General features: G+C 56.4%; 6 protein-coding genes across 6 annotated transcripts; 2 read left to right on the forward strand and 4 right to left on the reverse strand.

Moving 5' to 3' along the window:
- Positions 1-167: 167 nt before the first annotated feature.
- Positions 168-2,698, forward strand: SCHCODRAFT_02641597 (NAD(P)-binding protein). Its single transcript, XM_003026922.2, has 7 exons — positions 168-475; positions 523-560; positions 738-892; positions 1,375-1,451; positions 1,766-1,859; positions 1,974-2,131; positions 2,202-2,698. The coding sequence occupies exons 1-7, from the start codon at positions 344-346 to the stop codon at positions 2,433-2,435; spliced, it is 888 nt and encodes a 295-aa protein (XP_003026968.1). The 5' UTR covers positions 168-343; the 3' UTR covers positions 2,436-2,698.
- A 2,157-nt stretch (positions 2,699-4,855) lies between these two features.
- SCHCODRAFT_02096981 (uncharacterized protein) lies at positions 4,856-5,788 on the reverse strand. The gene is made up of 2 exons (XM_050341776.1): positions 5,730-5,788; positions 4,856-5,668 (listed from the first exon to the last, which is right to left on the reverse strand). Exon 2 carries the CDS (start codon positions 5,577-5,579, stop codon positions 4,914-4,916), a length of 666 nt encoding a protein of 221 aa, XP_050197601.1. The 5' UTR covers positions 5,580-5,668; positions 5,730-5,788; the 3' UTR covers positions 4,856-4,913.
- Positions 5,789-5,891: 103 nt separating this feature from the next.
- On the forward strand, positions 5,892-8,787 carry SCHCODRAFT_02641607 (SET domain-containing protein). The gene is made up of 11 exons (XM_050346216.1): positions 5,892-6,119; positions 6,171-6,177; positions 6,243-7,207; positions 7,302-7,458; positions 7,548-7,604; positions 7,654-7,802; positions 7,856-7,864; positions 7,918-8,030; positions 8,121-8,142; positions 8,200-8,257; positions 8,358-8,787. The coding sequence occupies exons 1-11, from the start codon at positions 5,965-5,967 to the stop codon at positions 8,550-8,552; spliced, it is 1,887 nt and encodes a 628-aa protein (XP_050197602.1). The 5' UTR covers positions 5,892-5,964; the 3' UTR covers positions 8,553-8,787.
- Positions 8,203-14,853, reverse strand: SCHCODRAFT_02681288 (P-loop containing nucleoside triphosphate hydrolase protein). The gene is made up of 32 exons (XM_050346736.1): positions 14,651-14,853; positions 14,325-14,595; positions 14,017-14,274; positions 13,800-13,970; positions 13,601-13,752; positions 13,432-13,546; positions 13,107-13,378; positions 12,933-13,060; positions 12,696-12,876; positions 12,646-12,667; positions 12,431-12,595; positions 12,176-12,381; positions 11,994-12,123; positions 11,756-11,940; positions 11,663-11,704; positions 11,532-11,607; positions 11,059-11,480; positions 10,865-11,008; positions 10,750-10,811; positions 10,487-10,700; positions 10,408-10,433; positions 10,244-10,361; positions 10,084-10,196; positions 9,971-10,034; positions 9,679-9,875; positions 9,479-9,627; positions 9,152-9,419; positions 9,085-9,099; positions 8,920-9,032; positions 8,845-8,868; positions 8,355-8,787; positions 8,203-8,305 (listed from the first exon to the last, which is right to left on the reverse strand). Coding segments are annotated over exons 1-31 (4,422 nt in total). The 5' UTR covers positions 14,653-14,853; the 3' UTR covers positions 8,203-8,305; positions 8,355-8,670.
- Positions 14,854-15,406: 553 nt separating this feature from the next.
- SCHCODRAFT_02672614 (alpha/beta-hydrolase) lies at positions 15,407-16,534 on the reverse strand (the record flags this gene model as incomplete). Its single annotated transcript, XM_050346650.1, has 6 exons — positions 15,407-15,510; positions 15,562-15,691; positions 15,743-16,070; positions 16,121-16,190; positions 16,242-16,310; positions 16,360-16,534. 6 exons carry the CDS (start codon positions 16,532-16,534, stop codon positions 15,407-15,409), a joined length of 876 nt encoding a protein of 291 aa, XP_050197604.1.
- A 94-nt stretch (positions 16,535-16,628) lies between these two features.
- SCHCODRAFT_02097079 (uncharacterized protein) lies at positions 16,629-17,170 on the reverse strand. The gene has a single exon (XM_050341777.1). It carries the CDS (start codon positions 17,023-17,025, stop codon positions 16,723-16,725), a length of 303 nt encoding a protein of 100 aa, XP_050197605.1. The 5' UTR covers positions 17,026-17,170; the 3' UTR covers positions 16,629-16,722.
- Between the last annotated feature and the right edge of the window lie 200 nt (positions 17,171-17,370).

The following is a 17,370-nucleotide window of genomic DNA, read 5'->3' on the forward strand; positions in this document are numbered from 1 at the left end:
TCTGCTTGCACGGACCTCACGCCGTGCACCCCTCCCATCCGCGCATCCGTAGGGTCGAAAAGGACGAAGTTCAACGTGTGGTCACGTTCTCGGCAAATGCCGAGGATCCGGACCGAGTGGTCGCCGACTGCCGACCCCGAGCTCGCTGGTATAAGACTCCATCACCCCTTGCCTCTTGCCATTCCACGACCTCCCTTGCGCGCTCGACCTCTGATAAGGTCCTTCATAAGCTACAAGGACTGCTTATCTGCTTCACGAGGACGAGAATTGCTTGCATACGCCACGAGGAACCTCACGAAGACCCGGTCTGCTAGTACATTCACACGCGCACCTACCTACCAACATGGCCCTCAAATCCTACGCCGCCCCGGTCGCGAACTCGACGGACGTGTTCCAGCAGAACATCTTCAAGGGCAAGGTCCTTTTCTGCACGGGCGGCGGCTCGGGTATATGCCGTGCGATGACGGAGGCTATTGTGGGTTGGATTTATTGCTTCGATGGACTGAGGAGTGATGTTTATAGATGCGCCATGGCGCGAGGGCGACTATCGTGGGGAGGAAGTGAGTGCCTTGTCTATTCTCACACATCCTGATGAGGGGAAGACCTGCGAGAAGAGAATATCGAATTCACGTGCCAGGCGACCGTCCTCGCGTGCCAGATGAACACGCCACGTGCTGCGGGCGCCTCTGCTGGTCCGGCAAGTCTCTCAAAGCCAGGCATTGACGCGATCTCCCCAGACTAGACCGCCTCACTCAGGCCGCGAAGGAGCTCTCGGCCGCGACCGGCCAGGACTGCCTCGCGGCTCAGGCGGACGTGCGCAAGCCGGAGACGCTGCGGGACGCGGTGGCGAAGACGATTGAGAGGTATGGCCGGATTGACTTTGTGATATGCGGTGAGTGCTCGAGTTGCGGCTCGGTGTTCGACTCTGGCTGGGATGGCGTGCGCGGGGTTGTGACTGCCTGAATGGGGTCAATGGCATGCGGTAGTCGAGTGGGGCGCGCGCCTTAAATGGGATCAATGACATGGGCTCCCTGAATGGGATCTCGCTACAAGGATGTCGCGCAAGTCTATCTCGCGCCTATGCAGGGTCTCGCGCTCCGAGATCTCCTTGTCTATTGCGTCCATGCGTATATGGCGCTGTATACACTCATGCGCATGGATCTCGTTTAGTAGCCCTATCACATTCCTATTCACCCATTGATTCTATCTCCTTTATCTCCTATGGTGGCTCGCTTGCTTGGCAGCGACTGTATGCTTGCCATTCGTCCTCTATGACGACTCTATAACCTCTTCATCATGTTATACTCCCTTCATGACGACTCATTGCCCTCAATAAGGCGACTCTATACTTGAATGCTGACCCTCCTTCTATAGGCGCCGCTGGCAACTTCCTTGCGCCCATTTCTGGTCTTTCCGAGAACGGCTTCCGCACGGTTATTGAGATTGATACGGTGCGTATATCTATCCTCTCGTTGTGGCCTTCTCTGCACGTTTGGCGCTTCTCTGCCAAGCGCAGCTCGTACATACAATGAATCCTTGCACGCGCGTCTGCGTATGCACGCCGAACCGCATGCTGGTTCATCTATGTCGGCCCGCTCATTCCGCTTCATGTTCAGTTGCCTTGCCGCTCCATGTTCAGTTCAGTTCCCGCTCCATGTTCAATCGTGTTCCCACTACAAATTCGTTGGTATAGTGGTGTTCCCGCCTTCATGTTCACTTGTTGATCCCGCTACTGAGTGGCTAAACCATCTTACCCGTTCTATAGATCGGCACGTACAACACGATCAAGGCCACGCTCCAGCACGTACGCGCGACCCATGGCGCGTACATTCACGTGAGCGCGACGTTGCATTATAATGGTGCGTCATATTCTTCGTTGCGATTTTCTTTGGTAGATAGCTTTCCTGTCCTGCTGTATTGTACTCTAGTCGTCGTAAGCTCGAGTATTGTACTGACGCCGTGTCTTCACATAGGTACGCCGTATCAGGTGCACGTCTCCGCGGCGAAGGCCGGCGTCGATGCACTCTCGGCAGTACTGGCCGTTGAGGAGGGTCCACATGGCGTGCGCTCGAACGTGATCGCTCCTGGTCCGATCGCGGGGACAGAGGGCATGGACAGGCTGTCGGCGAAGGTGCGTCAGAGCTCTTCCTTTGTATCGTCTTCAGTATCCGTTCGTCACTTTCTGACTTATCCTTCTGCAGGGCCCCGACAGGCCCACTCGCGTCGACGACCTCATGCCCGCGGGGCGCATGGGGGACCTTCGCGACATCGCGAACGCTGCGGTCTTCCTCTTCTCCGACGCCGCCGCATTCATCACGGGGCAGGTCCTGCCGGTCGACGGCGGCAGCGAGCATCTGAGGACTACGCAGTTGCCGTACCCGGCTTCAGTACTCGACCCGGAGGGCGTGCAGTCGATGATCAAGGCCCGGATGTGAGATGCTCGACGATGATGCGAGGATGTGGACGTGGGTGGGTGGGATCTAGGTAGGGTGCGACTTTGACTTGGTGGCCATCGGACGATATTCCCCATAGGGAAGGCTTCGTATACTGCCTGCCACATGCTATACAACGACATGCTCGTGTCAACAGCATGCTATTCCGATGACGCTGATCCGACTGAATTATTACATCTACGGTTTAGTATCAATATATCGTCAGCCCGAATACATGACGTCCAGCCCGAATGAATGGACGCGAGCGAGCACCCACCACGCGCTATCATGTCAGTGTTAGGCTGGACAGGAAGGACGTCGTCCCTAGCTCGCACGACTGCTGATGATAGACTTTCCACTAGGAAATAGCTGGGGACCCGAAATACGCTGCGAACTGAAGAGGATTTGCGCTCTTAGGCTGCTTTAGGCTGCCACAATCGCTAGTTCGGTGTGTAGGCGCGGGTCGGGGCTCGAGGCAGGCCAGCTCAAAGTGGCGCGTCGACTAGCGTGTCCGAGCAGTACGGGCTTCTGGGTCAGTTGTAGGTGGGAGACGTCCGCCGGATGGAGTCGAAGATGCCGACGATGGCTACTTGCGCGGAATTGCCATGGGCTCTGGCGTACGAGGTCCATATCCCGAGGGTCGACGGGTCCTTCGTCTGAGGTCTTTGGGAGGTTCAAGGCTGGCCTGCAAGATCCTCATCGTCGGAAGTTCTGTTACCCTTGGACGATGTACACAGGCGCGCTCGTACGACGTGGTCAGGATCTCCCTCCTGTCATGGGGGGCGACAAGCACCCTCTCCGGATTTGACCAAGCCTCGGGTAACTTCCCGGGCTGTCACGACCACCTCTTGGCGCCGACGACAGTGCGGCGACAGGGAATATTCAGAGCCCGCGCGCCACATAATAAATCGGAGCGCTCGGAAGGAATGAAATTCTTGGATGATTTATGGCACGGTAGGTACTTGCCTCAGAATTCTGGGGATTAGGTAGGGGTAACTTCGACGGCGAGTATCTCCTTGGATCAATCGATCGATTGGCGTCTGCATCTCTCGTACTGAGCGCATGTCGCGCTGCGGCGAAGACATAGCGATATTTCAGGATGAGGCGGACGTCATGCCCTCCCAACCCGTCCGAATCGCATCCTGGGGCCGCAGCTCGGGACTTCGCGCGGGACGGCGCAGAAGGCGCAGCCAGCATCCCTGCCCGAGCCACATTAGCGCACTTTCTACGCCACAGCTGAGAGCGTACCTCGGCGGGAGGCGGCATCGATAGGTGCTGACGACCGGGCGCTCTTCGACCGCCGTCATGCGCAAGCTTACTCGAAGATGCAACCGTCGATCTGCTTGAGTCGGCCGCCACATGCAGTCGTGTGCACTTGAATCCATATCTGACAGCCTTTGTGAATTTCCCCGATTTTTCTTCCGAGCCGTAAAGGCAAAATCGGGAGATTCCCTCGACCATCGGCGTCTCGGCAGAGTCAAAGACGACATGTCGCTGTTCTGCGCTACGGAGCCTTGTTCACTGCGTACTGAGTCATAAAGCTCATCGTCTTGGGAGATAATTACGAGAGGACGGACCTTGAGCGCAAAGACCTCGGTTTCCTCTATGCGCGAACGTGCTGATAGCACAGCTCGATTCTATGTCCGTTCGGTCATGACGCCGACGAGCTGAGCCCTTTGGGAGGCTCCTCACTAACGACGCTTCACTGCTCATAACATGACGTTTGAGGGGCGTGGAATGAAGGACGGAAGGTGATGAGCATGCCTGCGAAACAACAAGATCAGCATGTGATGTTGCGTGAGAGGACGGCGAATGCCTACCCCTGAGAAGGATCGGTGACGGCACCCTCGAGCATGTCTAGAGCTTGGCTGCGCCCTGTGCCAGCAGGTACCTACCGACAAGCGACGAGCCTCGACTTACCTAGCGACCAAGAAAAGCAGGAAGCGCGGCTAACATTCCGCGAATGATTACCCCGATGGGAAAGAAAGGGATATCCCGCGTGGAATGAATGTTGGGACCCACCGTTCACCGCCTCGACGGCTCATCGAGCGCAGTCTCAGCCTGCGATGCAACAGCCGTGATAATCGATCGTCGTGGAGACGCTGCTATTGGAACTGATGGACGGGCTGATACAGAGGATCCAACATTGCTGCGAGATCCGGAAAATGCGGTAGGAACGAGGCGGGCTCCATGTCTTCGTGCGAGCCAGCTCGCCAGCCCATGGGCGCGTCACTGCCCGCAAGAAGGGCTGAGCGTAATCTATCATGGCCGCGTTGGCGACGGGCATAGCCTGGGACCGATGTTCGGTGAGGCTGACGAGGGAGGCCGCGTTAGCGCGGCCCAACGATTGTTCATCAGCGCGTGACGAGACTCACCTCCGAAAATGCCTCCCAGCTTCCTAGCTGCACTGGTCGGTCTCGAACGGCGTATAATCGATGCTGATGACTCCTAGCTGTTGCAGGCTGGCCTGGGTATCCGGTGTCATCTGGGCGCAGCGGGGTATCCGGACGTCTTGGAATTCATCGAAAGGCGGCGGGGGAGGTGGGCTCTGCAAGCTCGTATCTGTCGCGGCATCGGAGCCGGCACCTCCAGTCGTAGAATAATCAATTGACATGGCTTTTCCCAAGGCGGACTTCCTGCGACTCCCCGGTGGCTCAGCCACCGTCTCCTCGCCCGGCTGCGCATCGTCTGTTGCGCGGGCGTCTGCGGAGGGAAGCCTCGCAGATTCTCGATACTGGCACCCCATGCGTATCGCGCGATGAGCGTTCGAATCCTGCGATAGGAGACGTCGCTCAGCCATGAGTGCATGGCCACCATCCCCCCCGATACAGTTGCGTCGATTGACTTGGGACAATGGATGAGGTCGGTAGGTGATCCCTCTCCCCTTCGCTGAGAAAACGCGGGCAGAAGTCCATCGCGACAGGCGGACTGGCTAAGTACGACCGGTGTCCATAACTTTGGCGTGTCTAGGGACATAGCTCTCCACCGCGAGCAGACATGAGATACGACGACAGGCGCGACATGACTGAGTTTTTCGGGGTTCTCTGCGATGTTGGTCACGTCGAATGAGGCCGCATCGAGAAAGACGTGGACCAGCGGTTCTATGAGCAGATCGTGTACGGTCGTCGACCCGTAGGCGGTCGACATTTCAGTATCTTGCTAAGAGTATGCCGCCATCTGGATCGTCAGGCTCAACTAGTTGGGCTCCGAGGCCTGTCGGTGTAGATCAGCGCCGCCTACGTTATGACGCACAAAGAGTTGGACAGATATCGAAACCCTACAAACAGTATAACTTACCAGAAAACTATGAAGCGTTTAGATCGCTGCACTCAGGTGTAAAACAGGTATGGTGGGCGAAATGAGCAAGATGCAAAGGTCGCTTGGGTGACTGTTACGTCCTGCTCGTGATGTGATGGCACGCGTCTTCCACGAGTCGCGGTTCGTGTACGTACCCTTCGTCTTGACGCCCATCTTGAACATTGGCAACCGATTCACATCCATTTACATGCTGAACATAGCATGAAGACACATTATGTCCTCTGACAGCGAAGGGTCCGATGATGCTCACTTCTGGAGTCGTCCGTCTTCACCTCATGAGACCTTCGACAACGTCGAGGGCGCCGATGCGAACGGTGAATGGCAGTCTCGTCATATTGGCTATCAAGTCGACTACCGAGGACAGATAATGTATATACCTAACTATTCAGCGAAATGCCTCCTGCTGACGTTTATCTGTAGACATGAAGTGGGTGCCATGAGCGTCCTTAACGCGCCTCTGTCCAATACTGACTGATATGCACTGGCTCCCAGGTCGATTGGACACCTTGGAAGCGTGCAGATGGATCGAGTACGACCTTCGAAAATGCAGCACTGACACAGAGTGATATCGAAGAGTGGGATGAAGAACTAGCGGAGGAGCGTTTGGTTGCAGCCAATGCCTCGATCGTTGTTGCTCCTGGGAAGCACCGAGACCCGCTGTACTCGCTCACCTGGAATCTTGATCAAGCGGTCGAGGAGAAGCTTGAGCGCTTGGCGGGCATAGAACACGATCCCGCCTCGGGCAGTAACATGGACGTGGATGACATGCGCGCGCCATCCCCGGTCAGGCCTCCTTCGCCGCGGAGGCGTGCGTCTCGTACTGGCTCGTCGACTCTGGTCAATTCTTCGAGGTCCACAACGCGCGATCCGACCTCTCAGTCTCATAGCAGCCGCTCAAGTACGCTTGCAGGCGGCAGCCGCGTGGTTTCACAGGCCTCTCGCAACATGTCCTCGAATATGGACACGCCTTCCCAACCAACGAGATCACCCGAACCGCCGACAGGCCGACGAACACGTCCCAAGCCCAGACGTCCTCTTCAGCCAGCTTCGTCCGCGACTCGTCCCGCCCGCGAGGTCGAGAACGATGTGGGCATGCAGACAATCCCAACGACCAGACAGCAGTCGGCTCTAAGCTCCTCGTCGGAAACTCCCTCAACACGCTTCTCCAATCCTGCGACGCCTCCCATCATGGCTGCTAGACCTGTTCAGAGTCGACCGTCCACCACATCGTCTCAAAGTCGTTCGTCCGGCACACCCGAGGGCCGACCCTCCGCGTCCTCGAGGTCGAAGGGAAAGGGCAAAGCCCGTGCTACGCCCTTGTCCATCCTCCGTGGCCAGATCGACGAAGAGGTCGAGCGAAGCGGGGCTGCTACTTTGGACTTCGTCAACGAGTTCGACGATGAGCAGCTTCCATTGCTCCCGGAAGGTTTCCGGTATAAGGAACAGGGATATGACCTGTGAGCATTTGCCTACTACTATCGCTGCCCGTTCCCCTTGACTACCACGTTGCAAGGCATCTTACTTATTTCGCTCTCTTTCCCTTTTCTCCAGGGGACCCGGCGTGCGCGAACCATCCTCAGCCTTCCTTGTCCACTGCAACTGTGCCACGGAAGGTTATCGCTGCCACCCTCGCAAATGCGACTGTCATAGGGTTGTAAATACGATCACGAACAAAGCAGGACAACCGATATTCGCCTACGACCGTGAGGTATGTTGGGATCGTGTTTTTGTTCGCCATCACGCCGTAGTCCATCAATATAAGGGCCGGGCCGATCGAATCTGATGTCGCTATAATAGAACAAGTACAGATTCCCCAACGTCGACGACTCGTTCGAAGTCCTTGAGTGCAATCAGGTGAATCTCATCTATGTCGCCCTGCGCTACGCTGACTCGACCTATACAGTTCTGCCCCTGCGAAGGAGACTGCCAGAACCGCGTCGCTCAGTTGCCGCGCAAGATTCCCATCGAGATATTCCGAACGCCAAATCGCGGCTGGGGTGTACGCAGCCCTCAACCGATGAAGGCCGGCACGATTGTTGGAACTTTTTCAGGGTACGTGCGAGCTGTCCATTGGATTCAACCGCCACTCAGCCCGTCTATACCAGGTTATTGATGTGCGTTCTCTGATGCAAGCGCGCCAGGTACAGTAGCTGAACAACTATTCTAGCAAGCGCGAAGCCGCTGAGAACGTCCCTGACGAGCAGCGAAGCTACTGCTTTGACCTGCGCGGCGCGACCGGAAGTTCGCATCCGGAGTATACTGTCAACGCCTGGATGACGGGTGAGTGGCCATACTTCCTGGTCGCCCCTTCGATGCACTCCCTTGTCTTGCTTTGACTGCGTTCGAGCAGGGACTAACGGCTTCGTGTAGGCAATTGGAGCCGATTCCTCAAGTACGACGCTCGCGCTGTCATGTAGCTCTGGTCATCTTGCTCACCTCGCTTTTGCAGCCACTCGTGTGAGCCGAATCTTGATACGTATCACGTCGTCTGGGACACGGTACCGGAGGTATGTTTGCGGTGGACTTCCTTTTTCTCGGTCGTCTCTTTCGTTGTGCTTCCTTCGTTACTTCTTAGATCCTTCCAACCATCCTGACACCACCCACCAGGAGAATCGCCCTTACATCGCCTTCGTCGCCAATACGGACATCTGCGCAGGCCTCGAGCTCACCCTTGATTACCACCCCGAGCTCGCTCACAACGACGGCGGGCAAGCCAAAAAGAAGCGGAAAAAGGTAGCTGAAGACGCCATGATTGAGTGTGACTGCGGGTCGACCAATTGTCGTGGGTGGATACCAGGATAGTGGACTTCTTGGTATCCTCGGAGGATAGTTATGGACGTTTATTTTCTTGGATACAGCATTGTTTTGTCCGTAAGGCGCAACCAGGCGCAGAAGTGTACAGAACAGAAGGGTACCGAGCTCAGACGGCGATCCCGGCCAGCTTGTAGAGATGTTCTTTGTCGCTCGACTCCTCTACAAGGGCGCGCAAGGCGCTGTCCTGCTGGGCGAGCAACGCTTCAGGCCGGTCGAATTCCACCTGGGGAAACAAGTATCAGTCACGCATGATAACTGGGCATCAAGGCAGTCGCCGCACAAGCTTCCCGGCGTCCAAGACCATCTGAAGTTTATCAGCAAATGAAGCGACTGTATCAGTGAGCGAATCCCTCACGATTTTGTCTGCGTCCATGACGGTCTTCAGGCGGTGTGCAATGACCATCAGCGTCACGTCGTTCCCAAGGTGACGGCGCAGAGATTCCTGGATGATGCTATCCGTTCTGTAGTCTACAGGACCGGCGTGTCAGTTGCCTTCCCTTTGACGCCAGGTTTGACGTACCGATAGCAGATGTAGCTGGATCACGCTATCGTGAGCTGTGGTTATTGGGACTCGATCAACTACGCACCTTCATCGAGGATGAGCAGCTTGCTACCACGCACGAGAGCACGCGCGAGAGCGACAATCTGACGCTGACCGACGGACAAATTGGAACCCCCTGATGATATCTTCGTGTCAAGGTCAATCTTGGTGTTGCTATCGCGTACGGCCCCGCTTCGCTCATCCTCTTGCAACGCGAACAGGCCGGCGGCGCGAAGGGCGTCATTCAGAGTCGCGTCGTCATGGTCGTCGAAGGGGTTGAGGTTCTCCCTCAGCGAGCCGCTGATCATGTCGGGCTATCAAGGCAATACGTGAGGATGGATTGGGAGCACGAACGGAAACTCTTCGAGCGTACCACTTGGGGGATGATGGTAATGCTAACGCGGAGCGCCTCGAGGTTCAGGCTTGCGGTGGACACGCCATCGTAGTATACCTCTCCTTCGCATTCTATACACCGCAAAAGCGCAAGACTCAGTGAGCTCTTGCCAGCGCCAGTACGTCCCACTAATTCGATCAGTGACGGAAGAGGTCGGATGGAAGGGTTCGCGCGCTTACCTACGCCTACGCGCTCGCCAGAAGTGATGTGAAACGAAATATCACGAAGAACCTTGGGTCCGCCCTTGGAGTATGACGCGGAGAGACCGCGCACGTTCAGCTCGCCGCTGGCGGGCCAGTGAGTGGGAGGCTGCCCTTCTGGAGTAGCCGGCCTCTCCTGCTCGACCTTCAGACATTGGTTGACGCGCTCGACACTAGGGGAGAGTTAGCTGAGAACAATGCTTCATTAAAGTTATACCTGTTGCCTAGAGACTCGTCAGTGAACCAGACTGGGTAGTCAACTGTCGAGAACTCACAATCGCCCTCGACGATGTTCATCATGCGTACCCAGAACAAGATCATGCCGCTGAATCCGACTGGAATGTACTTAGAAAGTGCCACTCGAGTCGTTGTTCGAGTACGGACCAGCCATGTTGTGGGAGAATCCTGTTGAGCTTGCTCCTATTGCACTGGTGTCCGTGAAGTAGACGAGATATATAGCCAGTAAGGTGGAGAACGCAGCTCCTAGCGCGTCCATCCTGCACCTTACTCAGCTTGGCCTTGAGGAGCGGTGAAGAGCGCGTACCTTATCGTTATCCAGCGCTGTAGATCGAAAGAAATCCTGGCTGCGCGCGTGTACTGGTTTATGTGCTGGATGGACGTGGTGATCATCGCCGCTTGAGCTCCGTACGCGCGTATGGAGACTGGTGAGGTCAGCATGGAATGCGCGCGTCATGAGGTGTAGCCAACCTAAACCAGCCATCGAAGCGCCAAAGCTGGGGCAGACGGTAAGCGACTACCGCCGCAGGTAGAGTGATAGGCCACTCACTGAGCAAGAACAGGTGCTCGCGCCTTGGACGTCTCGCGCGTAACTGGCATCTGTGCGCGCATGTACGCGAAGGCGAGAAGCACGCCGGCAATTCCGACTACGACACCGAAGACGAGCGCAAGGGGCGCGTTGATGACGATGGCGGCCAGCCTAACGATCAGCATAATTGTAAGTTGGCAGAGGAAGTGTGCATCGTGAGGGACTTGGGTGTCCACTGATACCACGATCAGCGAGATATTTCAATGAGAAGGAAGCAAATGTACAGGTAGCCATGTCCGAAGTGAAGCGCGTGATGATTCTGGACGCTGGTGTTTGGTCGAGCCATCTGACGGAGTAAATGAGGGACTGAGTCTATGACGGGCCGATCTCTGCACTTACCGAAGCGTTGCGCCGAGCATAGAATTCGCCAGCGCGTCGTGTAGAACCCTGGACGCTCGCACGCCCCCGAGGATGAAGGTCATAAACGACACGACAGTAGCGATGATCTGCGCGAGCAGAATCAGGCCAAAACTACCGAGATATCTGCAGTGTCATCTCGTCAGTCTTAGTCGTGACCATGAGAAACCACCGACCTCGAGACGTTCACTTCGCTCGGCTGATAATCCTCGTATTGCGATGCCCAGTAGCCCAAAAACCAAGTTGAGCTGACGCCGAGGATGTCCATGACGCCGAGGGCAGTGATCCAGACGACGAGGAATAGCGTCAGGTTCTGACCGGCCGCAGCGCGTAGGTAGGTGGCAAATGTACTCCAGGTGATGCGGCCTATCTCCACCTCCTCTTCTACGACGAGCTTGCCAGTTGGCGTTTCGTCCGCGTGTTTTTCTCCCAAGGTTTCAGTAGCTCCGTGTACGTGCTCGTCTTCTTCCTCTACCTCCTTCGCCAGCCTCGCATCATGGCTGATGGCAGCAGCGATGCTAGCTTCAAGTGTGACGTGGCCGCTGGAAACTGCGATGACGGTGCTTGCGAGGGGCTGAGCGAGCGGTATGTTGTGAGTCTAACATCATCGTGAGAGCAAGCTCGACAGTGGGGAGACAGTACTACGCACGACAAGGATGACCGTGCGCCCTTGGACGAGAGAACCGGCCAGACATTTCTCGACTACCCACTTCGTCGTGTGAACACTTAATATGGCGGCGTCAGTGGCATACTCATAGTGCATCGAGTTCTCTGACTTACTCCAGTGCAGCAAGGATATCGTCGAGAAGTAGGATCGATGCACTACATAGATGATTGAGCGACCCAAGGCATGATACAAGCCTTACAACACACCTTGAGTATACTGCGCGAGCCAGGGTGATGCGAGCCTTCTGCCCCCCGCTCAGCGTCACGCCCTTCTCGCCGACCTCCGTCTCATCTCCGGCGTCGAACAAAGCCAAGTCGCGCTTGAGCGCGCACTGGTACAGGACTTGCTCATAGCGATCCGGATCGAAAGGTGCTCCGAAGACAATGTTATTCTGATGAAAAGAGTGACTCCGATACTTCTGGTGTGGGATGCCGTGCATCATACCTTGATCGTATCACTCTGCACCCACGACTCCTGCGCAGCGTAGGCGACGCCAGCATCTCGCGGAAGGTTGACCCAGGAGGAGCAGCTCGTAGGCGCGTATCTCAACTCGCCGAGCAAAGCCATCAATAGACTGAGAAGGTGTCCATCAAAGTTCTCTTCCTTCATTGTTGGTGAGTACGCACGATGTCTTCCCAGACCCAGTTGGCCCAATAATGAGGTTGACCTTGCCACTTTTGAACCTGACCTCGCCGTCGACGCGTAGCTCGAAGGCGTTCGTATTGTCTGACCATGAGAAGCTAGCGTGCTTGAACCCAATCGCATCCCGAGAAGGTGGTTCGGTGGGCGGCTGGACGTCGCGGGAAATGTCGAATGCATCTAAGAGATCGGACTGTCGAGAGGAATGAGTAGAGTGTCCACAAATAAGTAGTTCTGCAGACCTTGGCTGGAGACAAGAATGCGTCGATACGGTCAAGCGAAACCTTCGCCGTGACGCCTAATGTGACGATGTTCATGCTCAAACCTATCATCTTGCGCAGGATGTCGAAGACGGCCATTGAGCTGAAGACGATGGCGGCACTAAGGGGTTCACGCATGACGGCGGTCTATCGCATGTCAAAGTCGGGTAGGTAGGATGTAAAAGGAGTGGGCGTACACTGAGAATGGTCAGCCTCGCGCTATGTAACAAGAGTCAAGAGTACTCACTAGGTTGCATAAGTAGCCAGCATGACAGCGATGGGGATGCAGTACACAATGACTTCGCTCGACTTCTCGACGATGCGCCTGCGGAACAAATACTGCAGCTCTTCGTCGCGCTCCTGCGAGATCTTCTCCTTCATCTTGCGCTCCCAGCCAAACAGCTTGATCATGCGAATGACGCTCAGGACTGACGGACAGCGAGGTCAGCAGCGATCCTTCAGTGAGGCTATCTAGCGGACGGACCTTCGGTTATGCTCTGCACGCGATCATCAAGCCGCTTGAGCCGCTCTTGATCTAACTTCTGAATGAGTCTCGCCGATAGGCCGGGCAAGGGTAGTGATAGGATGATGACGCTCAGGCCGACGAGGGCGCTGCGAGATATCAGCCCACGAACATCGAGTCGTAAACCCATCTCACCTCCACCCTAGTATAGAGTACAAGAAGACTATTCCCACGACAACGTTCAGAGGGATGTAGACGAGGATTAGGATGAAGTCCCGCCCGTTGACGACGTTTTGAAGGTCCGTCGTGACAAGCGTGTTGAGGCGACCAAGGAAGTTGTCCGAGTTGGGTTGGGCAACAACTTCTGAGGCCGATTGCTTCGTTGAGCCGGCATTCGTTCGCAAGCGTAAGGCGTGCTCGTATATAAGCTGGGTGATTATGGCCTCCGCCCGTATAGCGGTGCGTATCTGGAATTGGAGTTCAGCTAACGATGTCTGCAAGGCATGAGGGACCTACGCACCACCAGGTGAATGTACCACTGCAGCGCGATTGACGAGATCAAGGGTCCGACGAACAAGAGGCATACCCAGAACCATGGCCGTACAGACGTCCCCACGGCGCCATGTTCAAGGTAACTCAACATTGAATGAGCGACAGCTTACTGATTTGAAAGGATCAAATGTACGTACTTGAGAATGCGGTTGAGTGCCAGGGGCGCAGCGAAGCTGGTGAAGACCTGTACGACAAGTGACAGAACCAACGTCGCGTACTGCCAGCGGAAGACCTTTGTGAGCGCGAAGAAGATGTGCCGCTTGCGATTTCCGTCAACCATGTCGAGATCCTATATGAAGCCTTGGTATAAGTCCGACTTCAGGACGGGCAACTCACCTCAAAGGTTCTGACCTTCAATTGACCCGCGTCGTCCGTGTCCGAGATAGGCGGTAGGTCATCGAGGGTAATGGAGCGACGCTGCGCCAGCGATATAATGGGGTTCAGATAGGTGAACGTGCAGAAGGACATGATGGACGCCTTCTGTTCTGGGGTGGCCGGCAACGGATCCTACTTGGAGTCAGACTACGTACACCACGAGATGCCTTGCGCGTACCTTTGTATTGATGGGAGTGTGCTTCCCGGGTGTGAACAGCGGAATGAGTATCCCGGCGGTGAAGAGCAGGCTAATTGCGATCCATAGCAAGGGCCCGTCCCGGTCGGAAGGGTGGCCTCCATAAAGAGCAAGAGGCGCCAGGTCGCGAGCAGCATAAACCACGAATGTAGTGAGCAGTACCCCATTTAAGTGTAAGGAGGCGGACTGAGAGTACGGCAGGCCGCTCGTGGACGCGTAAGCAAGTGCAGTGGCGTAACACTGCGAGGCTGGGGTCAAGTCGCCACGAGAGGGAAATCGATGGTACGTACGAAGGGAGCAGAGAGCGCGGCATCCACGAGCGATCCTTCTTTAATCGCCGACGCTGCCGAGATGGCCGCGAGGGCGACACAGGAAGCTACTGTGGAGAGTTTGTATGCGCGCCCGTCTCTGGTCACGCACGATGGCGCGTCATTGGCTGCGTTACCCTGCTCCTCGTTTTTTGGACGAGTTAGCCCTCGAAAGAGGACCTTGGACGCCCAGTAGGTCGCAGATAGGAGAGCCGCGTAGACCGGTATGATGCGCACGTCCGTCCAAGGTATCCTAGTGGGTGCCGCTTTCGTGAGGCTACTATCGTCCAGCAAGTCGAAGCACGTACATGTAAAGAGGCTGCGTTCTGATGCTCACCCTTTCTCGGGATCGGTGCCTATATAGTGAGATCAAGGTCAGCTTGCGCGTCCACGGACTGCTATTCTCGCAGTTCTCGACGGGCGTGTAGGAGCCTCGATGACGGTTAGGATTAAGAATGCCTCGGGCCCCAGAGTGCGTGTCTCAGACTGGCATCAGGCATTCTGCGAGTCGTATACATAGCGCCCACGCGATCCAGAGGCACGGTGATGAATACAGGATGAATAGGGCTGAAAATCGTCAGATAAGCGCCCGGGCTTCAGGAATCGGCGGCCGTGTCAACGATTTGTAGCTTGGGGATCACGCTGGGGTCGTAGTGCAACAGGCTCGCTGACTCTAGGATAGTAAGTACAGCTACTTCGAGCTCAGTGCCATGAGGGTCGATGAAGTGCCATTGATGGTTTGGGACGAGTTACGTACGATCGCGGGTTCGACGCTGCACGCAGGAAAACCTGGACATGGGTTCGAATCCTGGCACTCCAGCTTGTTTCGCACTTCTTCAAGGACGCAAAGACAGAATTTGAGTCGCTCATGTGGTTCATGAGCAGGCAATGGGGTCACGACCCAAGACATGGTATACGGGTACAGGTTGTTGCGCATGCGAAAGCACCAGGCAGATAAATATCGTCATATAAATAACATGCCCTCCACTCCCCCACTCAGCAGTTCAAAGTGCTGAGGGTGACGCCGTTGTATGGCCCGAGCTGCATATCATGTTAAACGTGCATTACAGGGAGGAGGAACATGAGCTTACATGGTCACCAATGTCGCCGTCGAATACATTAGGCACGGTCTTAATCGTGCAGTCTTCATCGTCGGCATCGTCGTTGTCTGCAGCTCTGGTTAGCCATGTAATATGAAGGCTGTAGAGGCGGCACGTACCAGGGCACTTCACCCAGGTGGCATCGTCGACGATGTGGATCTCGCCCTCGGGGTGCGCCGAACCGAGTCCACGCCCGGGAAGGATGGGAATCAGGTCGTGCTTGTTGTCGACGCGCTTAAAGGAGTCGACCTATTCTCATGATCAGCTTACTTTCCTCATTGTTACCATTCACCGGCTCACCGTCGAGTCCACGACCTCTGCCCACGCCGCATTGCCCACGCGCGGCTTGCCAAAGGTGACAACATTGACGGTCGCGTCGGGGTTGTTCAGCTTGAGGAAGACTGAGTCCAGCTCCGCGAGCGCGCCGCCGAGCGAGTGGCCAACAGTCGTGATAGTCTTCGTGTCCTTCGAGGATAGGAGGTCACGCACGGCCGCGAGGACGGCGTCCGCGGTGGCGGCTTGCACGTCGCGGAAGCCGGTGTGCACCTGCGCCGCGGAGTCGATGTCGGGGAAGAGCGTCGCGTTGACGGAGTCTTGGACGAGGTTCACGTCGGTGAGGTCGGCCTCCCTGACATTGTTGTTAGTACGAATGCAGACCTGCCAAAGGGATTTACGCACAACTTCGTTGGATTAGTGCCCTCGTGGGCGACGATGATCGAATTGAGCGAGGGCGAGAAGCCGATGTAGTCTATACCGTCGGTTAGCGAGGGTACGGATGGGCCTTAAGTGCGGTACCTACAGTACTGAACCTCGCTGCCGTCACCGCCGGTGACAGAGAGCTCGAAGTCGCTGTTGGCCTCGCAGGACGCTAGTGCGATACAGTTAGTGTAAGGTCACACATCGACGAACGCACTCACCTCCGCAAGCCCAGGTATCGATACCATCGTGGCAATAGGCCGAAAGTGCATACTGCGCGAACGGGGTGAACCCGTCGATCTCATCCTGGGTTAGCTTGGTCGTCTCGCGGCGCGCTGGCGCGGGTCCAGCGGCGACAAGGAGCGGAAGTGAGAAGGCAGCAAGGAGCGACAGCATACTGATGGGCAACCGGGCTCAAGGCGCTTCGCAGACAAAGAACGTCGGAGGAGGGGACCCTGGTCCCGCGAGCTCTCGAAAGCCCATATAAATAAGCACAGCAGTGATAGATGACTGCCCCCTTGCCGTCCTCTGCCGTCCCCAGCCATCGCGAGACGTGTGGCAGATCAGCACGCAGATATGCGCGCTTATTGGTCGGCAAGGTGCGAGCGCCTTCGCGTACGAAGGGGGCTGCGGGGAAGCACGAGGGTCCCCTTTGGTCGGCGCCGCACGCGTTCGGGGTAGTGGCGGGCGGCCGTCCACGGGCGCATGTGGGTGGCGACGATGGGCAGGGAAGAGCGCGCGATGCCTGGTAAGATATGACCAAGACCGCGGGATGATTGAACATAGTGATGAATGATACTGACCTCGGGTGGCCTCGTACGGGAGGACAAAGTTGGCGTTGGGGCGCAGAGAACTTGCAGCTCGGCGCTTACCATGGTGCTGCGCATTGCGCGTCCGTTGCCTGTCCATAGCTGCTCTGCGGACGCTGCTATGGAAGCGTCACGGAGACCTGGCCTCTGACATGACTCGATGGGAAAATGGCAGGAATATGGGCGCGAGGATATCGCACAGCGGCACGGAGGTCTAGCAGGATCTAGCGCGCCGGGACAGCATCGAGCCCACCAAGGTCAGTGGCAGCGTCGCGGCACCTATTAACCGAGGTTCACTGGGGTATGGGGATAATGGGGAGGGACGTCTGTAGGATTGCAGTCGAGGCGCGGGTCCAGGACGCAGCCATCTTATACGTTCCAGACTATTTTCATGTTCGCAACTCGTTCGTCATACGGCACAAG

This window comes from Schizophyllum commune (assembly GCF_000143185.2).
Source record: "Schizophyllum commune H4-8 unplaced genomic scaffold SCHCOscaffold_13, whole genome shotgun sequence".
In the NCBI taxonomy this organism is placed as follows: domain Eukaryota; kingdom Fungi; phylum Basidiomycota; class Agaricomycetes; order Agaricales; family Schizophyllaceae; genus Schizophyllum; species Schizophyllum commune.